Source organism: Sceloporus occidentalis, unplaced genomic scaffold (assembly GCF_023333645.1).
Source record: "Sceloporus occidentalis isolate IW3139 unplaced genomic scaffold, rSceOcc1.0.p SCAF_1, whole genome shotgun sequence".
Taxonomy (NCBI): Eukaryota; Metazoa; Chordata; class Lepidosauria; order Squamata; family Phrynosomatidae; genus Sceloporus; species Sceloporus occidentalis.
In genome coordinates, this window is record NW_028316981.1 from 188,850,657 (window position 1) to 188,868,935 (window position 18,279).

General features: G+C 42.7%; 1 protein-coding gene across 1 annotated transcript in view; it reads right to left on the bottom strand.

Moving 5' to 3' along the window:
• CNN1 (calponin 1) overlaps positions 1-17,566 on the bottom strand; it is a 45,297-nt gene extending 27,731 nt beyond the window's left edge. Inside the window, exon 1 of the mRNA XM_089487439.1 lies at positions 17,407-17,566. Coding sequence (XP_089343565.1) covers positions 17,407-17,469 — 63 coding nt within the window. The 5' untranslated portion in view covers positions 17,470-17,566. The remainder of the gene's footprint in view (positions 1-17,406) is intronic.
• Positions 17,567-18,279: the final 713 nt, after the last annotated feature.

Sequence of the window (18,279 nt, forward strand, 5' to 3'; positions counted from 1 at the left end):
ACTGCAGCGATAACTGATAACCATAACTGATGGTCTTGAGGTTAGTAAATTTTGCTCCTTCCTTGGAGATCTTTAAACAGAGGCTTGATGGCCATCTGTCGGGGATACTTTGATTGAGAGTTCTTGCATGGCAGGGGGTTGGACTGGATGGCTCTTGTGGTCTCTTCCAACGCTACGATTCTATGTTTTAGGAGGAGATAGCTGAAGGGCAGGACACTCTGGCCTCATCCACTGGCCAGGAGAAAAGGGGCCATTTGGGGGTTGCTTCCCCAAAAGCACATAATGGCATTTGTGAGAATAACCTGAACCTATCTATAAGCTAGAGGAGAAGCTGAAGTTTCACCTCTTCCCTCGCCATTATTTTTTCTCCCTTTTGTAATGGTTGTACACTCGTCCTTCCACATTTGCAGCTTTGACTTTTGCAGATTTGATTATTCCCGGATTCTATTAATATGTTCTTTCTAGTAATATTTAGATCTTCCAGCACAACTCTATGGTCAACTTTAACCAAAAGTTGCACTGAAGGACCTAGAGATTCCTAGAGAGAACACTGTACTGTACTATGCATTTGTAGCTCCTCCATTGCAATTCTATGGTCAATGTCTGGCAGATGTTGACCACAGAGTTGCACTGGAGGGCCTAGAGATTCCTAGAGATGTGTTCTCTCAGGTAGTGTTTTTGTTATTTGTGTTTTCCCACATTCATGGGATTCCTGTGCCCCTAACCCCAGTGAATGTGGAGGGATGAGTGTATTACACTGTGAGCTTGCAGGCGGGGCCTTTCTTTTCTTTCACTATAAATGTAATACAACAGTCTAGGCACTCTGTTAAATCATCTTTTGGCAAACCCACTTTTGCAGTTTTTGTTTTTGTTAGCAAAATATGTGAGGTCTGCTATACATGGATTAATATTTCACTGCCACCTTTTGATGCTTTTGATCTTTATAAAATAATGGAAGCTACCTTTTGCCTGGCCCTCTTAGAATGATTTTGGACATGTATTTGTAGGGGGATATAGAAAAAAAGGGACAACATTAGAGGATCTTGACCTACCCAGCCAATTTTAAACTACCAGTTTTAAATTGGCATATTAATCTAATCTGAATGATTTTAATGTGTAGAGTCTGTTTTGATCCTATGTTTGTGTGTTTTAATATATGTGTTTAATTGTTAGATTTATGTTGTATTTTAATCTATGCCATCCCCCATCTTGAGCCATGGGGAGAGGCAAGTAAGAAATAAATTATGATTATTATCAGGCTGAGATACAAAAACCAACTGAAGTGAAAACCCAAGTGTGACACTGTGAATTGTTTGTTCTGCAGTTGTTAAAGTGAACATTGTTTTTAGCCTTGGAAAATTTAAATGATTACTAATAAAGATGTCTCATTAAATAAACATCTAGTGAATGCTACTGCTTTGATGACCCATGAGAGACTGGCATAGTTTGCTCTTTTGACGAGTTGCTAGCCTATGGATCTTTCTGATGCTGTGTTTCATTGTGGAAGGGCAAGAAGAGGCAAAAGATATGGCTTGAATCTAGACTATCTGAAAGACCTTTATCTCAATTTGAGCCTGGCCATGTTTTCAAGCCCTCAGGGGAGTCCTTTCTCTTATACCACCTTTATAGGCATGTTTGTCGAAGACGTGGGCTATTCAGTGGCTGCGCCAGGCAGTGGAATTCCCTCCTACAAAAGTTGGCTCTTCTTCTGTGGTTTTTTGTGAGTTTTTCAGACTATGAGGCCATGTTCTAGAAGAGTTTATTCCTGTTGTTTTGCCAGCAGCTGTGGCTAGGCTTGCCATATCCCGCCTGGGGGCGGGACTTTCCCGGTTTGGGGCAGGGCCACACAGTCCCGCCCCGGTTTAGCCCCTCCCCTGGGACCTCCCCCCCCCAGCAAGGCCCTGGAGGCAGCTCCATCCCTCCCCATGGCTGTGTGCCACCCTCCCCGCCTGACTTAAGCCTAGAGAGCAGGCCTTCAAGACATCTGCCACTCAGAGCTATTGCCAGCCCACTTGGTATATATACCCTGCAAGAGGCATTACTTTCAGGTTACAGTGAGCAAAAAAAAAAAGGCCATCAATCGTTCCTGTTTCCCTGGGAGTCTAAATGCCTCCTCATCTTTTAAATGTATACCTCTCAGTATTGTTGTAATTCTTTATCACAGGGTCGTTTTTGAGGCCCTAAACACCTTTCCTTGTAATATGCAAATTTCTCCCGAAGCTGACCAATGGGAAAGAAGCAATCAGCCCCCCTCCCCTTGGGTTGGTTTTCAATGGCTTGGAAGGAAGAGATTTTGCCTTGCAAGTTGCTGGTAAATAATAGAAGGCTTTGGGGTAGCAAAGGCTGCAGAAATAGTTTGACCCCCCCCCTTAAACATCCATGGCTCAGTGCTATGGGATTCTGGGAATTGTAGTTTCTTGTGGCACCAGAGTTCTTTTGACAAAAGGAGACTGAATGGAGGCGTTGCATGGCTGGGGGCAGAGCCTCTTGCCAGCAGTGAGAAGGCTGCGATGATGAGGAAAAGCAGGGGCTCCTCTGGTGGTCCTGGCCACTTCCCTTGGCTCCCTCCCTCCTCCTCCTCCTCCTCCTCCTCCTCCTCCTCCTCCTCCTCTCAGAGCTCATTCACACTCCCTGGCTTTTCTCTCTCCCCCCCCGCCCTCTGCACTTTGAGACCCCTTTAACTGCCAAAGCTCAATGCTCTGGAATTCTGGGGTCTGTGAGGCATTTGGCCTTCTCTGTCAGAGAGCTCTGGTGCCACAATAAACTACCATTCCCAGGATTCCAAAGCACTGAGCCCTGGCAGTCCAAGCAGTGTGTTTTGGACACAGAGATCCTCCAAATGAATCCAGTCCCTAGCTTTTATCTCTCTCTCACAGACTGCAGGAATAATAACCCACTTTGAGACTGCTTTAACTCAGTGCTAGGGAATCCTGGGAATGCGAGTGTTTGGGAGACATTGAGACTTCTCTGTCAGTCATGGCTCTGAGGCCACAATAGACTACAATTCCCAGGATTCCCCAGCACTGAGCAGTCTCAAACTGGATCATTTCCTCAGTGTGGATGCACCTGGGGAGGAATTCTGGGCACTGCAGTTCAACTACGTTTGGAGGGTTATGGGACTCCCTGTCAGAGATAGCTCTGGGGCCACAATGTACTACAATTCCCAGCATTCCCCAGCACTAACCCAGGACAGTTAAGTCACTCTCAAACTGGATTATTTCCTCAGTGTGGATGCAGCTTTGGTGAGGAACTCTGGGCATTTCAGTCCAGCATTGTTTTATTTCTGCAGTGTATTTTGGACCAGAGACAAGGTGACCAGGCATCCTCCTCCTTTTCCAGGACATGTCCTCTTCTGTCACATTTCAAAATGTCCTCCATTTGGATCATGGCTAAGAAGCATGGATTTATAATTACATGGGTGTTTTTAGCTTTTATTTTTGGCCATGTCCTACATTTTTTTTTTGCTTGGGTGCCCTACATTTTGGGGTGAGGGCATTGGTCACCTTGGTCAGAGAGCTTTCCAGGGGTTAACTGCCATTCTGCTGTGGTGCTGGAACAAACCACCATTCCCAGAATTCCATAGCATTCAGCCAAGACAGTTAATGTGGTCTCAAACCAGATTATTTCTCCAGTGTAGATGCAGCCCAAGCCTTTTGCCTCTCTTATGCCTGAGATTTCAAAGCCCAGCCTTGGCACCACAACAAACTACAAATCCCAGGATTCCATAGGATGGAGTGATGAGAGTGAAAGCAGTGTGGCAGCAGCCTAAGTGTGCTTAATGCAGTTCTTAACATGGTTCACCTCTTGCCTACAGAGTCTCACAAGACTTTTTTGTTGAACAACTTGTACCCATTAACTCCATTTCATGTCTCCTTTATTTAGTGGGGAGGAATACAGACAAAACAAGTCAAAATGAAGAAAAACCAAAGTCCCTTGACCAAAGGGTTTGGTTGTGGAATACGCCTCTGAAATATGCAAGAGGCAATGTTAAAATAAAGCCATGTTCAATGCTCAAATGTGCTGTTTGGAATGGGGACAGGGGGGTGGCCAGAAAAGGAAGTACATTTCCGTGATCTGTCTACGAATAATGTCAAAATGTCCTCCATTTTGATCATGCCTAAGAAATATGGATTTATATTAACATTTCTAAAAAAGCCTCATTTTTTTTGCGTGTCCTCCATTTTTTAAAAATGTGTCCTACATTTGAAAATGTTGTCCTGCATTTGTCCTACATTTGTCCCGGTTTGGAGGTCCTCACTTATGGCAACCCTAGCTGTGGCTGGCATCTTCATATTGACTGACTGACTGACTGACACACAAAACTATGGAAGCCGGCCATGAAAGCCTTCAACTTCACATTCTCTTTCTGTTCTCTTTCCATTGGCAAGCCTTTGAGTATAGCTATCTGTTGCAGAAGGTCTTTTAACTTGGGTGTGTTAAATTTGTATTTTAATTGTTATTATAATATTTTAACTACTTTTTAAAAATGGGTTCAAATTAATGTTTTAATATGATTGTTTGATTAATTTTTAAAAAACTTAAAAAAACCTTTTGTACTTCTAGTTGTTTTAACTATATTTCGTTTTAATTCAGATTATGAGCTGCTGTGGATCTCATATTGGAAGAAAAGCAGGATACTGTATACATTATATTAAAGAGAAGCATCTTTTTGAACTAATGAACTTGTTGCTGTTAATACAGTTCAGATTTTTAATGTTAGAGAATATTGTAAGTTGTTTTTTTAAAAATGCTGAAGGACCTACAAATTCCCAGAGAAGTGTTTTCTATTGGAACATCTAGGTTCTCCAGCACAAGTCTATGGTCAACTTTTGGCAGAGTTGTGCTGGAGGACCTAGAGATTCCTAGAGAGAACATATTAATCAATACTGCAAATAACCAAATCCGCAAAAGTCAAAGCTGCAAATGTGGAGGGTCAACTGTATTTCTTGTCAAGGGAATGGCTCAAATAGTCAGACACCAACTAGCAGTTTCCAACACCTAGGCATATTCTCCAGTTCCCAAAGCTAAGGACAAAAGATGGTAAATAAAGCTCATCCAAAAACAGAGGATAGAAAGGACAGTTTGAGCTGAAGCCTTCATCTGCGCTGGTCGACTGTGGTTAGCCTTATCTAGAACCAGGGTGACCAGGCACACCTTTTCCAGGACACGTCCTACATGTGAACCTTTTGTCCAAGGGGGATTTTAAAACATCTTCCATTCTGAGCACAACCATTGAGTAGTACCACCTTTCCCTTCAAGAAATGTATCTACTTGACAGCTTGTCCTTACTGCAAATAGGGGATAGGATGGATCCTTCTAATGTCCTTTTTTCCCAGCAGCAGCAGCAGATAAGATTCGCACCAATAGCTCAGGGTGCATTTGCATCTCAGAGGGGAAAAAGACAGCAAATATGTTAGGCAATGGAGTGCTTGAAAACACAATGCTAATATCAAAAGGGTTTTTCTCTTAATTTCACCACAATGGACAAATTAAAGTAATAGTTTAAATGTAGATACATTATAGGATTTTCTCACTGAATTGAGAAAGTGCTTTGGGCTCGTCTTGGATACTGTGCACCTCAGTGGGCTGGCATTTGCTATTGCACTTCAGGCAACAAACTTGTTGGTCTGTCCCTAGCTTGAGTTGTGCACATCTGGCAATTTAGAGAGCTGTACTGTTTTTACTCTGGTTTCAGCACCTAGTTTATCACATTCTACATTATTTGGTCTGGTTTGTTGAGTGCTTAAAAATTATGATGAGAAGAGTGGTAATTTTGGGGGAAATGAACTTTTCCTATTGATTCTGCCCATTGCAGTTCAGTTTGTGCTTCCATTTTGGGGTGGTTGACTTGATAAGGAAGGCTGAAAGTGTTCGCATGAATGTTCTGGTTCACACTAAATGCTTAGTTATAAGCAGATTCTTTTTATAGTGCACATAGCATCTGCATGTTTCCTGGTCCTAACTATAGGTTTATTTTTTTTATAATGTACAAAATACAGAGACATGCTAACTCCCACTCAGATGTAGCAAATGTATTTTATCACTGGACAAGATGTGACCCTCCAGATGTTACTGGACTTCAACTCCAAGCTTTCTTACATCTGGCTATGCTGGTTAGGATTGGTGGGAGTTGCCATCTGACAACATCCAGAGGACAGTGTGCTCCATCAATCCTGAACCAAGTGATCTAGTTTAATTAAAACAGTACAAATGGAGGATTCAGGAATTAAGTGGGGTAGTATAAAAGAGCATATGCAAGTTGCCTGACTAGCAGCCATTGGAAAGCCTCTGCAGGCTCACCAAAACTGAATATATGCCACAATGTTTCAGAGTCCTAAATTCCTAAATTCAGAAGCCATTGCACAGAACAGATATGAAGTTTCAGCAATACCATGCATACATTCAATAACAACATAGACACGGGGTTGTTGTGATTGCAACAGCAAATCCCCCCCCCCCTTGCCTTGTGCGCAGCATCATTTAGGCACTGCACATAATGAGCATCATCATGGCGTGTGCCGTGTAGATAGGCACACGTCAAGATGGCACCTGGGCAACGTGGTAAGGTCTTTGAGCGTGCAGACGCTCAGCCTTTACCATGCATACAGGCCGACACAAAGTGCAGGTCTGTGCTGCCCTAAAGAAAGAGCAAGAAGGAGACCAAAGATGTGTATCACTAATTGTGCAGACAATGATTTATTTATTTAAATATTTCTAACCTGACCCCAAATCAAAAAGTCTCAGGGAAGTACAGAGGTGAAACTAATACCAACAGGTTAAAATAATTAAAAACAATAAAAAGATACAGTTGGCTCTTCCTTCGTATACACGGATTTTTTTATACATGGATTCAAGCATACACAGTTTGAAAATCTTCCAAAAAAAGTATAAATTTCAAATATCAAACCTTGATTTTCCATTTTTTATAAAGGACACCATTTTGCTATGTCACTACATTTAATGGGACTTGAGCATACACCGATTTTGTTATACACAGGGGATCTTGGAACCAAACTCCAGCATATAACAAGGGTCTACTGTATTTAAAATAGACTAATAAGCCTTTATTAATAAGCTAAAATAGGTTTAAAAGATTAAAATACAGTCATCCCTCCATATTTGCGGCTTTGATATTTGTGGATTTGATTATTCACAGATTTCATTAATATGTTCTCTCTAGGACTGTCTAGGTCCTCCAGTGCAACTCTGTGGTCAACTTTAACTAAAAGTTGCACTGAAAGACCATTTGTAGCTACTCCAGTGCCATTCTATGGTCAGTGTATGTTGGACATTGACCACAGAGTTACACTAGAGGACCTAGAGATTCCTAGAGAGGTGCCCTCTCAGGTAAAAACAGTGTTTTTGTTATTTGCGGTTTTTCCATATTCACGGGGGTCTTGTTCCCCTAACCCTAGCGAATAGGGAGGGACAACTGTAATTGAAAAAAAAAAACTATGCATAGTATTTGAACTAAATATGTGAGGCCCAAAAGGTTTGATAAACAGCCAGGTTTTAACGTGACACCAAAATGAAACCAGACTTGGTGCCAATCAAGCCTCCAAGGCATCCCCCAATTGCAATGTCACAACTGAGGGGTCATCCACATGAACCAAAAGGCCTGGTTTGCCCCTGGCCTCACATCAGCTAGTTCAGACAATGTAGGCCAAAATCTTGGGGACAGGATTGGGTTTGATCCTGCCTGTCCAGACATGGATCCAGAGGATACGGTCTGACTCTGGGGTAAAGAGTCTTTACCTCGGGTTAAGACAAAAAAAAACAAATTAAAATGCCCTTGGTTTTGCATGTAGTTTCTAGGAAACTCTGTGGCAAACCAGGGCTGTTAAGATGTCGCCCCATGCTCCTTACTTTGCTGGCCATCAGTCCTATTGAGAAACCCCACAATCACCATGACTGATATGGAAACAGGGCACCTGGCCGCATGAGTGCAGCCAGGCACCCCATTTTCACATCAGAAACAGCTACTGGGAGGCTTCTCAGCCGGATCGATAGCCAGCAAAGTAAGAACAATGTGCCGGTTCTGGAGCCCAGGTCTGCAAAGTGCTTTTCTGCATGGTATTCAATATTCGAAACTGCTGTTTTAACTGTTTCAAAACTGGATTCTAGCTTTGCTTTTAGGACTTTTTAATGAGTATTTTATTGTGTTTTTAAAATGGGTTTCCCCCCCCCAAATCTTTGCATTATTTTAATTGGTTTTTATCTGTTCATCGCCTCAGGAGCCCTTGCAGGCAGTGGGAGGCAATACAGAAATACTTACCAGTAAAATAAATACTGTGATACATAATAAAAACGTACAGTATCTACATATCAACTCTATTAGATAGGTTTGGCTGACTCAGTTATTCAGTGAGCTCCACCACTGAGAAGGTTTCTGAACTCAGGTTATTGTGGATCCAGTCTAATACCTTCCCCACTAAAGAACATGGTCTCTCTATAAAAATATTTATGAGGGGGGATGTTTTTAAAGCATCACAAAATATATGTCTAATGTGCCTTTTTATTTTAAAAAGAGAAGAAAGTGGATTAACCACTTTGTTTGCAGCCTTCATTGTTATAGATTTACACTTCAAGACGTACAAGCAAAAAATGGTTATAGTTTCAGCTTTTGTTCATGCTCCCACAGTGTTGATGGAACACTGATCTCAAATGGTTTTACTGTCACAGATTGTCCCATGTTTTAATCTTTGCGTTTTTCTCCAAGACAGGGAAGCGAGATGACAGAACACTATCACAGAATAGCTTCAAAAAACAAGCAACTGCATATTATGCAAAATAAACATTTGTATGCTAAAGGTCCCAAACACACTGCAGAAATAATCCAGTTTGAAACTACTTTAACTGCCCTTGCTAAATGTTAGTGAATTCTGGGAACTAATTTGCAGGATTCCCTAGCACAGAGCTAGGGCAGTTAAAGGATCTGAAACTGGATTATTCCTGCAGCGTATTTTGGACCATAGATAACAAACAACCACATGGTATGCACAGCTGTCATTTGTCACAACAAGAACAGTACAAGTCATGGCAAAGTTTCCAGAACTTAGAAAAAAATACTTTTTTAGGAGTACAGCTCTCAAACTCCAGCAGCATGTCTGGTCACAAAAAAGTAGTTTTTCAGGTTTTACTTTAATAAAAACATCTTAAATATCCCAGGTTAAGTAGGGTTTTTGGTAGCCACACCCGAAAAAATTAACCAGGTGCATTCAGGATGCATGTGAACAATGGAGATGCAACCTGGATTCATCATGGATTCTATTTTCACCCTAACTTCTCAAATAGATTCCACTGGAGTTAGCCAGGAACACCAAGCGTATTAATGTCTAATAAAGTTCCAGCACAGATAGTGGTAATACCCTCGATACATTTCAACCAGATTCAGGTTGCACTTAACAATGAGAGTCATATGCATCCTCTATAAAACAATAAGCCAAGTCTATAGCATTGAGCTAGTAGGTTTGCCAGATAGTCTAATACCCAAATCTGCAGAAGACTACTCATATGCCTTGTCACAATTTCTGGAAAAACAGGACTGGTTGAAGACATTTTACAGCCTGCAGTAAAAGGCAAAATGGCAGCCAGCCATTTCCATGTGCAGAAGCTGACTATAATGACAACTGAATCTTATTTCACCACTGGAAACAAGGCATGTGCCGTCTCAGGTGGCTGATCAACTTCTCCTAAGGGAAGATAGACAAACCACAATGGAAAAGTAGACAATGTTCTCTCATATAGAGGAGGAGTTGCAAATGCAAGAACGGAAGAAGCTTAGAATAGCTGGCTATTCTGGCTAAGGCAGCCCCATTTATTTAATTGTCTGGAAGCAAAATACCTTCCAAGAGTTTGTGTTGAAAAGTTATTTCCATAGCTAATGACAATGATACTTTGTAGCATATCTAGATATTAGAATCTTCTGGTTTTCCTAATTACAGTAGCCCCTCCGAATTTGCGAGGGATCCATTCCAGACCACCACCCCCATGAAAATGGTGACTCGCAAATATTTGAGACCCACTGAAAATAATGGTGCATGCACCCAAGGTGCATATGTGGGGCTGCGCACAGGCATGCACTGCCATTTTATCCCTCGCTGCTTGTCCCTCCCATGAACAGCGAGACCGCAGACTCCAAGTCCATGAAAAGGGAGGGACAGGTGTATTATATTAACATCTAAGCCGATTGTTACAATGCTAGAAGAAAACACCTACAAAATAGCCACCACATGAAGTGGTAGCAGACTCCTGTTCTGTGTTGGTGGTCAGTTGTAGCTACTGCTGTGAGTTAAGTATGCAAAAGTTACTGCAAGTGGGTGAAGAAGTGCTTAGTGCTGAAATACTGTGTTTGGCAAGGCTGTGAAGAACTATCTAAACAGATTAGAAAGCTGGGCCATAACTACTAAAATGAATTTCAACAGGGAGAAATGTAAGGTACTGCACTTACGCAGAAAAAATGAAATGTATAGATACAGGATGGGGGATACCTGGCTTAACAAGAATACATGTGAAAGGGATTTAGGAGTCCTAGTAGACCACAAGTTGAACATTAGTCAACAGTGCAATGCAGCAGCTAAAAAAGGTCAATGCAGTTCTAGGGTCTGGAAACCTTAAAGCCCTCTGAGGAGAGACTTAGGGAGCTGGGGATGTTTAGCCTGGAGAAGAGATAGTTGATATGATAGGCCTGTTTAAGTGTTTGAAAGGATACCATATTGAGGATGGAGCAAGCTTGTTTTCTGCTGCTCCAGAGAATAGGACATGGAACAATGGATACAAGCTCCAGCAAAAGAAACTCCATCTCAACATTAGGAGGAACGTCCTGACAGTAAGAGCTGTTCATACTCCCTCAGAGAGTAGTGTATTCTCCTTCTTTGAAGGTCTTTAAGCAGAGGCTGGATGGCCATCTGTCAGAGGTGCTTTGCTTGTGAGTTCCTGCATGGCAGAATGGGGTTGAACTGGATGGCCTTTGTAGTCTCTTGCAATTCTATGATTCCATCTTTTTTTTTACTACAACACCAAGAATGTACACAAGGCGAACTTGCTGGGGGATTCTGGGAGTTGCAGTCCAAAGGTACCCCTTTGGAGATCTCGTTTGGTTGCTCCAGTTTGTACTTAACTGAAATCTAGATAGACTTGATAATTCTCTGCAAGGTATTAGATAATCTGATGATAAAATAACATATGAGTTTTTATGGTGGGGAGGATCTAGGTTGTTCAGCGTAAAGGGTGAAAATTAGAAGTTTTTGTGAAACAGACTGGCTCATTCTCAGTGATACATGTTTGCAGAATAAGATAGTTACAAATTCAGTTATTATTTATTATTTCAGTCAGAGAAGAGTTTAATCACAAAACCAGACTGATTCTTCCCACCTCTAATTCCCAGTTAAAATGCACTGACAAAATGGAGATTACTAGAATTTTTTTTAATTTTTATTTTTTAGCCTGAAGAAATAAAATACATTTGCACTTGTAACCAAGTTTGCTGTCACATTAATGGTGGCTCATTAATAGTGCAGCTCAAAAGACTGTAAACTCCTGTATCCTTAGAAACAGCCAAAATTCTGCTGCATTTGTAGTGGAAACAGGATGGCAACATAACACATGTCAAGGATACCCAAGTTTTGAATAGCACTGTTTTCTTACTGGGGCTTTAGAGAAACTCGTTGTTCAAGAAAGGATGCTGATTTCACTCCTCCTATTAGGGAAAAAAAACCTATGCTCATGTGTAATGTAGGGAGCCCTTAACTTTGCTGTGGCTGTGAAATGATAGAGGTAGAGGGATCTGTCCCCTCTGGGGTCTCAGGGCAGACAGGGTGTGCCTGCAAGATACACACCCTGCCAAATCATGCCTTATATAGAACCAGCCTACAAAGAAACCCCAAAAGTGACCATATATGGTGAGTCTATTGCTGCCCAGACTCCAGCAGCAGAGTGGGGAGTGCTGGCCAGGACGGTAGCTGAGGAATGCAGCTGGGAAGGGGAGGGAAGGGACTGGTCTTTTGATGGAGCCAGTGCTCACAGTGAGCCCTGGGAGGTAAAGGATGCAAAGATGGGAAAGCCGAGCAACAGGGTTTAAGGGGTGTGTGGAGGAGCGTCTACGCTCCCTAATCAATCACAGTGTTTCAGAAGTATAAGCCGTTTTAAAATCTTGAGTCACACCATTTGCCCATTCACTTCTGGCTGCAGCCCTCTGGGGTTTCAGACTGGAATACTTTCCGGTCCTACTGGGAGATTCAAAGTATTGAATAGAGGCCTTTTGTAGGCAAAGTGTGGGCCCAAGTCCTTCCCATCCACATGTGAATGTTTCATATGATCTAAAAAGTCCCTCCCTTCAGATTTGCAGCCCTAAAAATGCTCCCATTCATGCTTCTAGGCTAGTGTTGAGATGAATGATCCCCAACTGTACTATGAGAAGCGACTTAGGGAGCTGGGTATGTTTAGCCTGGAGAAGAGAAGGTTAAGAGGTGATATGATAGCCCTGTTTAAACATTTAAAGATATGCCTTTATTGAGGATGCAACAAGCTTGGCTAGGACCTGGAGCAATGGATGCAAACTACAAAAAAGAGATCCCACCTCAACATTAGGAAGAACTTCCTGTCAGTAAGAGCTGTTCAACAGTGGAAGACGTTGTCTTGGAGAGTGATGGAGCCTAATTTTTGGGAGGTTTTAAAACAGAAGCTGGATGGCCATCTGCTGTGGGTGTTTTGATTGTGTATCCTTGCATGGCAGAATGGGGTTGGACTGGATAGTTCCTGAGGTCTCTTCCAACCGTATGGAAAAGATTCTATGATTCTAACACTGGCTCTCTCCAATAGGACAATAGGATTCCAGTAATGAGTCCCACCATTTGCCCATGTTCCCCTGCTCCCTCCACTTCCAGCTGTATAGGATTGGCAAGGGGCACAGGAGAAAAGAAAAAGCTCCTCCAGTTGAGAGGCAGTGAAATAATCAATGAGAAGGCTTGCCAAGCCACACAACAGCTTCCCATGCTAGGGGCAGAGATGCAAGGCTGCTAACTACACCACAACATTTTAAGGCCTGAGCAACAACCCACTGTAGGATGTTGTTCTGTGTCATCCTTCTTGGAATATATAGAAGCTCCACTAGAGCATGACTGAATTCACTTCTGTGAAACTTGTGCAGAATGTTCTGCTGAATCATGTCCCATGCAGTACTTCAACTGTGGGAAAGCAATGAGGGCCCCATCCTTCTACTTCCTTTTATTTCAATCACACATGAGCTGCATTCAAGTCACCAGTCTTATTTTGACTTGATAAATTTCATAGGGTTTTCTCAGGTGAGGAATCCCCAGAGGTGGTTTTGCCAGTTCCTTCCTCTTAAATATAGCCTACAGAACCTGGTATTCATTGGTGGTCTCTCATTCAAATAGGTCACCCTAAGGCACCAGATCCTATCTGCTCTTGGAAGTTAAGCAGGGTCAGCCCTGTTTAGTACTTGGTTGGGAGACTCCACTAAATGCTTCAGAGGAAGGACCTGGCAAAATCACCTCTGAGCATTCCTTGCCTATGAAATTAATGTGGTCACCATAATAGGCAATTGGAACAGGCACAAACCTACACAACCCATTAAATAAGCAGTTGCACGTTTGGAGATTGGGCAAGAGTGGTTTCTTATTCGGGATCACACAAGTCCTGTTGTCACAATATAAACACAATGTAAATCACTGTGCAAGCAGTTTGCTCTGCCTAGTTGGTTCTGTGAGCACAGTCCTCAACCATAAGTATGGAGTAGGACTGCCTATTGCTAATGGGAGAGTGCTTGGCCATACCATCCACTACCACACTATCTGTTACACAAAGGTACGATCCAGTAACTCCAGCTGCAATGTGGCATAATTGGACACCATATTGTCCTCCTAGCCTGCCTCCTGGACCTCCTCTGAAAATGAAGAGGACACCACAAAAGATAAAGGCTCTATGTTCTTCTCTTTGTTGTATGCCTTCAAGTCACACTGACTTATGGTGACCCTAAGGTGAACCTAGCATGAGTTTTCTTGGCAAGATTGGTTCAGAGGAGGTTTGACACTGAGGCTGAGAGAGTGTCACTTGCCCAAGGTAATCCAGTGGGCTTACATAGTCAAGCTGGGAATCGAGAGTCTTCAGAGTCACAGTCCAACACTCAAACCACTACGCCATGCTGGTTCTCCTGTGTCCTTCACCTCCTTGTAACTGAAGCCATGGTGTACTCAGACTCCCACACACACCCAACTCCAAATGATGCCATAGACCAGGTAACTGAAGCAGCCAGCTCACTATACCTCTGAAGATGTCAGTAATGGACTGTAAGAGTCCTATCACACCAAAGCCTTCAAGATTGTCCCCCTGTATTAAGCACTCATCTCCAGTGCTCTGCACTGATCTAGCTGGGTCTGGATCCCCTTGCTCAGCAATAACTGCAAAGATGGACTCTTCCACTGCAACTCTCAGTGTGTGTCTTGGAACTTAGAGGAAATAGGCATAGGCCTAATCAGGGTTGCAGCTATGTGTGTGGGTGGTTGTTGTTATGATAGCATTGTCCACAAATAAGAATTCTGCCCCCCCCCCCCATTTTTCTTCAATCTCCAATTGCTAGCATTGCAGAAAGTGGGACACTGAAAATTATTCCTTCTCAGAACTATTCTCTTGCTGTGTTGGCATTCTCTTAGGAACAGGGCCTGCCCATTTGCTTTGGAAACTTAACTGTATTTCCAAATATTCAACTGAGGTTTTAAGTCACTGCAATGCTATCAATTTGGGAATTTATGGAAAATTTCAAGAAGGCGGCGGGGTGGGGGTGGGAGAATTCTTATTTGGGAGGGGCAATGAACTTACATCCCCCCTCCTGCTGTCAATAGCTATAGACCTGGGTCTGGTCAATCCTGGGATGGGAAACTGTTTGGGATTCTCTCCATATGTACAACACACACATACCCCTCCTCAAGTTTCATGGTGTAAGAAAGGTGGGGTATAAAATAAATGTATTGAAACTAAATTTAAAAATAAATAGGAAAAATAAGAAATCAGGATATATTCACATATACATTGGATTAAGTCCTATTGAATGTGATGCTTTCTTAAGGGAAAACAAGGGAAAGTGTTTCCTCAAGCAGAGGAAGAATGTGTGTGTGTGTGTGTGTTGTGCCTTCAAGTCATTTCTGACTTATGGCGACCCTAAGGCAAACTTACCATGGGCTTTTCCTAGCAAAATTTGTTCAGAGGAGGTTTGCCATTGTCTTCCCCTGAGGCTGAGAGAGTGTGATTTGCCCAAGGTCACTCCCAGTGGGTTTCGTGGCCATGCTGGGAATTGAACCCTGGTCTCCAGAGTTGTAGTCCAACACTCAAATCACTATGCCACACTGACATCTGGACACAGCTTCTTCCAGTATGACTGCAATGATGGGGCCTTTTTGGGAATGTTTTTAATTCTGTTGGCCATTCTGAATTTGTGGTTGTTCTCAGGCATGAAACTCAAACTGCAGTTCTATACCCACTTACCTGAAAATAAGCCTCACTGAATTCACTGGGATATTTCTGTGTAAACAGGCATAGGGTTGTGCTCTTGATGGCTTTATAAAAGTCTAAACTGTCCAGAATGCTCATTACAAAAACTTCTCTTTCACAACAATCAGACCATAACCTAAGCAGCATTGAGAGACAGTTACGGTATACGCTTGGCTGGTTCATGATGGTAAGTCCCTTTATCTCAGCAGTTTCATATCTGCAAAATGGGTATAAAATGATCTTCCACACAAGAATAAAAACATTGTCATCACTAAAGGTTGCAAAGGGATCTTGTAACACATTTGCGACTATTCCAGACTGACATGGCTATGTCTCCGAATCAAAGCTTGTTAAACATGGTAAACTTGTTGACATACACTCGTTCTTTCTTAGTTCTAGTCCATCTCTTGTTTGAAAAGGTGAATACTGGCCATGAACATGAACAGATGAGTGCCTGGTTCTTATTTGGCTACTACCACAAACACAGTACAGGGCCATAGGCAAGCAACCATTTCCCCAGCCTCAGTAGTCCCATCCACAATATGGGGATATAGTCTTACGTGCAAAACACATTGCAGAAATGATCCAGTTTACTTTAACTGCCCTGGCTCAATGCTAGGGAATTCTGGGAATTATAGTTCTGTGAGACATTTAGCCTTCTATGTCAGAGAACTCTGGTGCCACAGTAAACTACAGTTCTCAGATTCCCTAACATTAAGCCAAGGCAGTTAAAGTGGTTTCAAACTGGATTATTTCTGCAGTGTGGTCTACAAAATGTGTGTTGTAAGGTTTATTGCGTCTCACACTTGAAATGTGTTATACAAAAGCAATGCTTTGGTTTAGTTTGATGCCCCCATTCCTCCTATAGATAACCAGCCCCACCCCATAGCTTCTGGTGTCTGCCACTCCCGCCTCGGTAAATTGGGACTGACCCAGACTGTGATCATTTGCAGTAGTCTGTGCCTGTAATTAAATAACTCTATTGCCTACAAGATCTTTTAAAAACTGACTATTTGTATAAACAACTACATTGTCTCAAACTTAAAATCCTAGAACATTTAAAAAAACAGTTGCCACATTAAATTTGATTTTGTTTGTCCATTTCAAAATCCTTCACAACCTATTCCGTGAAGCTATGAAATATATATTTTAATCACCTGGAGTTACTACCTGAATGTGGAGCCTCTTCTGTCCTGTCCCCTTTGACTAGTCTGTCCTTTCCCAACACAGTGCCCTCTAGAAGACTTGTACTATAAAGACCATCACTTTGTCACCTAGCGGATGTAGTTGATGACATTTGGAGAGCACCAGATTGAGGAAGACAACGCTAGCCACTAGATGCCCTGAATCCCTAGGCTCTGTTACCTGTGAACATCCTAGTGCCCTCTAGTAAACCGATAAAGGAGTCATTCACACGTTGTTGTTTTTAGCATGATTATATGAATAATCTCACTCACACAATCTGATTTTGTTGTTTACACTGTGGTACTGTATCTATGCATCTATGTGCATCTCGGCAGGTGTCAGCACTCAAATAAAGATGGAGTCAATGATGCAAATGTATTCAAAACACATTCAAGGCATGCAGTGTTTTATCCCAGTTTATCGCACATCTTCACATTGGTTATTCACACAATAGAATCTGAAACTTTAGAAAAACTAAAAAAACCGAGGTCGATTATCCAAGGTTAAGTGGGGTTTTTTGGCAGTCCCCCGAAAAACTTAATCGGATGCGTTCAAAATGCATGTGAACAACAAAGATTCAACTCAGATTCTACCCAGATTATTTTCCCTGTCTGAATAACCTCGCAATCTCCATCCCTGGGACTATAACAACCACCATTCCATGAAGTGCATCCTCCAATGCTATGTCTGTATCACCACCAGCAATGTTGATCTTACCTTATTCTTGACTTCAGCTGACATGCCATAAGCAGGGCCTCTGTTGAAGTGTGTCGCAGACATGTTGCGCACGTGTGGCGGTGCTGCTGTTCCTCAGTGGGGTTGGGTGCTTTCCTTGGTGCACGTTGAGTCTGCCTCTCCTCTGGCTTTCCCTGCAACTTTTAAAAACTCTTTGCTCTCCGGCTCTCCCCCTTCTCCCATCTGATGGGGAGTCCTTCCATTGGCCAGCCTGCGTGGCCAATCGCCACCTGCCAGGGATGCTGATGTCAGCCTGTTGGTATTAAGAAATGATGGTGTCATTTTTTCCGCCTTGGGGGGCTTGGGGGGCATCCAGTTCTGCCGCTGACTCGATTCCCTAAGATATTCTAAATATTTATAGAAGCTTGAACCTGTGAGAAGTGGGGACACATTGATGGGATGGGATCAACTGGCAGAGCATCCCCAGCCCACGACTGACTGGCAGAGCATCCCCAGCCCTTCTCCCCCTGCCTTGAGTGCCATTGCCTCCTGTCTCTCTTGCGCACTACTTCTGTGTGCTTCTCTCTCTGAGTTTTCTGTTCAGGCCTCCCTCCCTCCCTTCCAGCACCTTCCCCAAGGAAAGCATCTATGCCACTCACTTTCCTTTTCATGCCTCAAAACCCCAAAAGAACAAGCTAGAAAAACAGAGCCCAGTCATTCAGGGGGCAGCCCTCTGTTTGCTTTCTGGCTGGGCCTCCCTGACCCTTTCTGCACCAGTTCCCTTTGCTTCGTCATCTTATTTGGTATTTTCAACTCACATGTTGCTTTGGCAGCTGGCTTGGCTCCTTTTCTTTCCTCGCAAAAGAACTTTTTCCCCTCAAAGAATCTGCATGGAACAGAACAGTTTAACTTGAC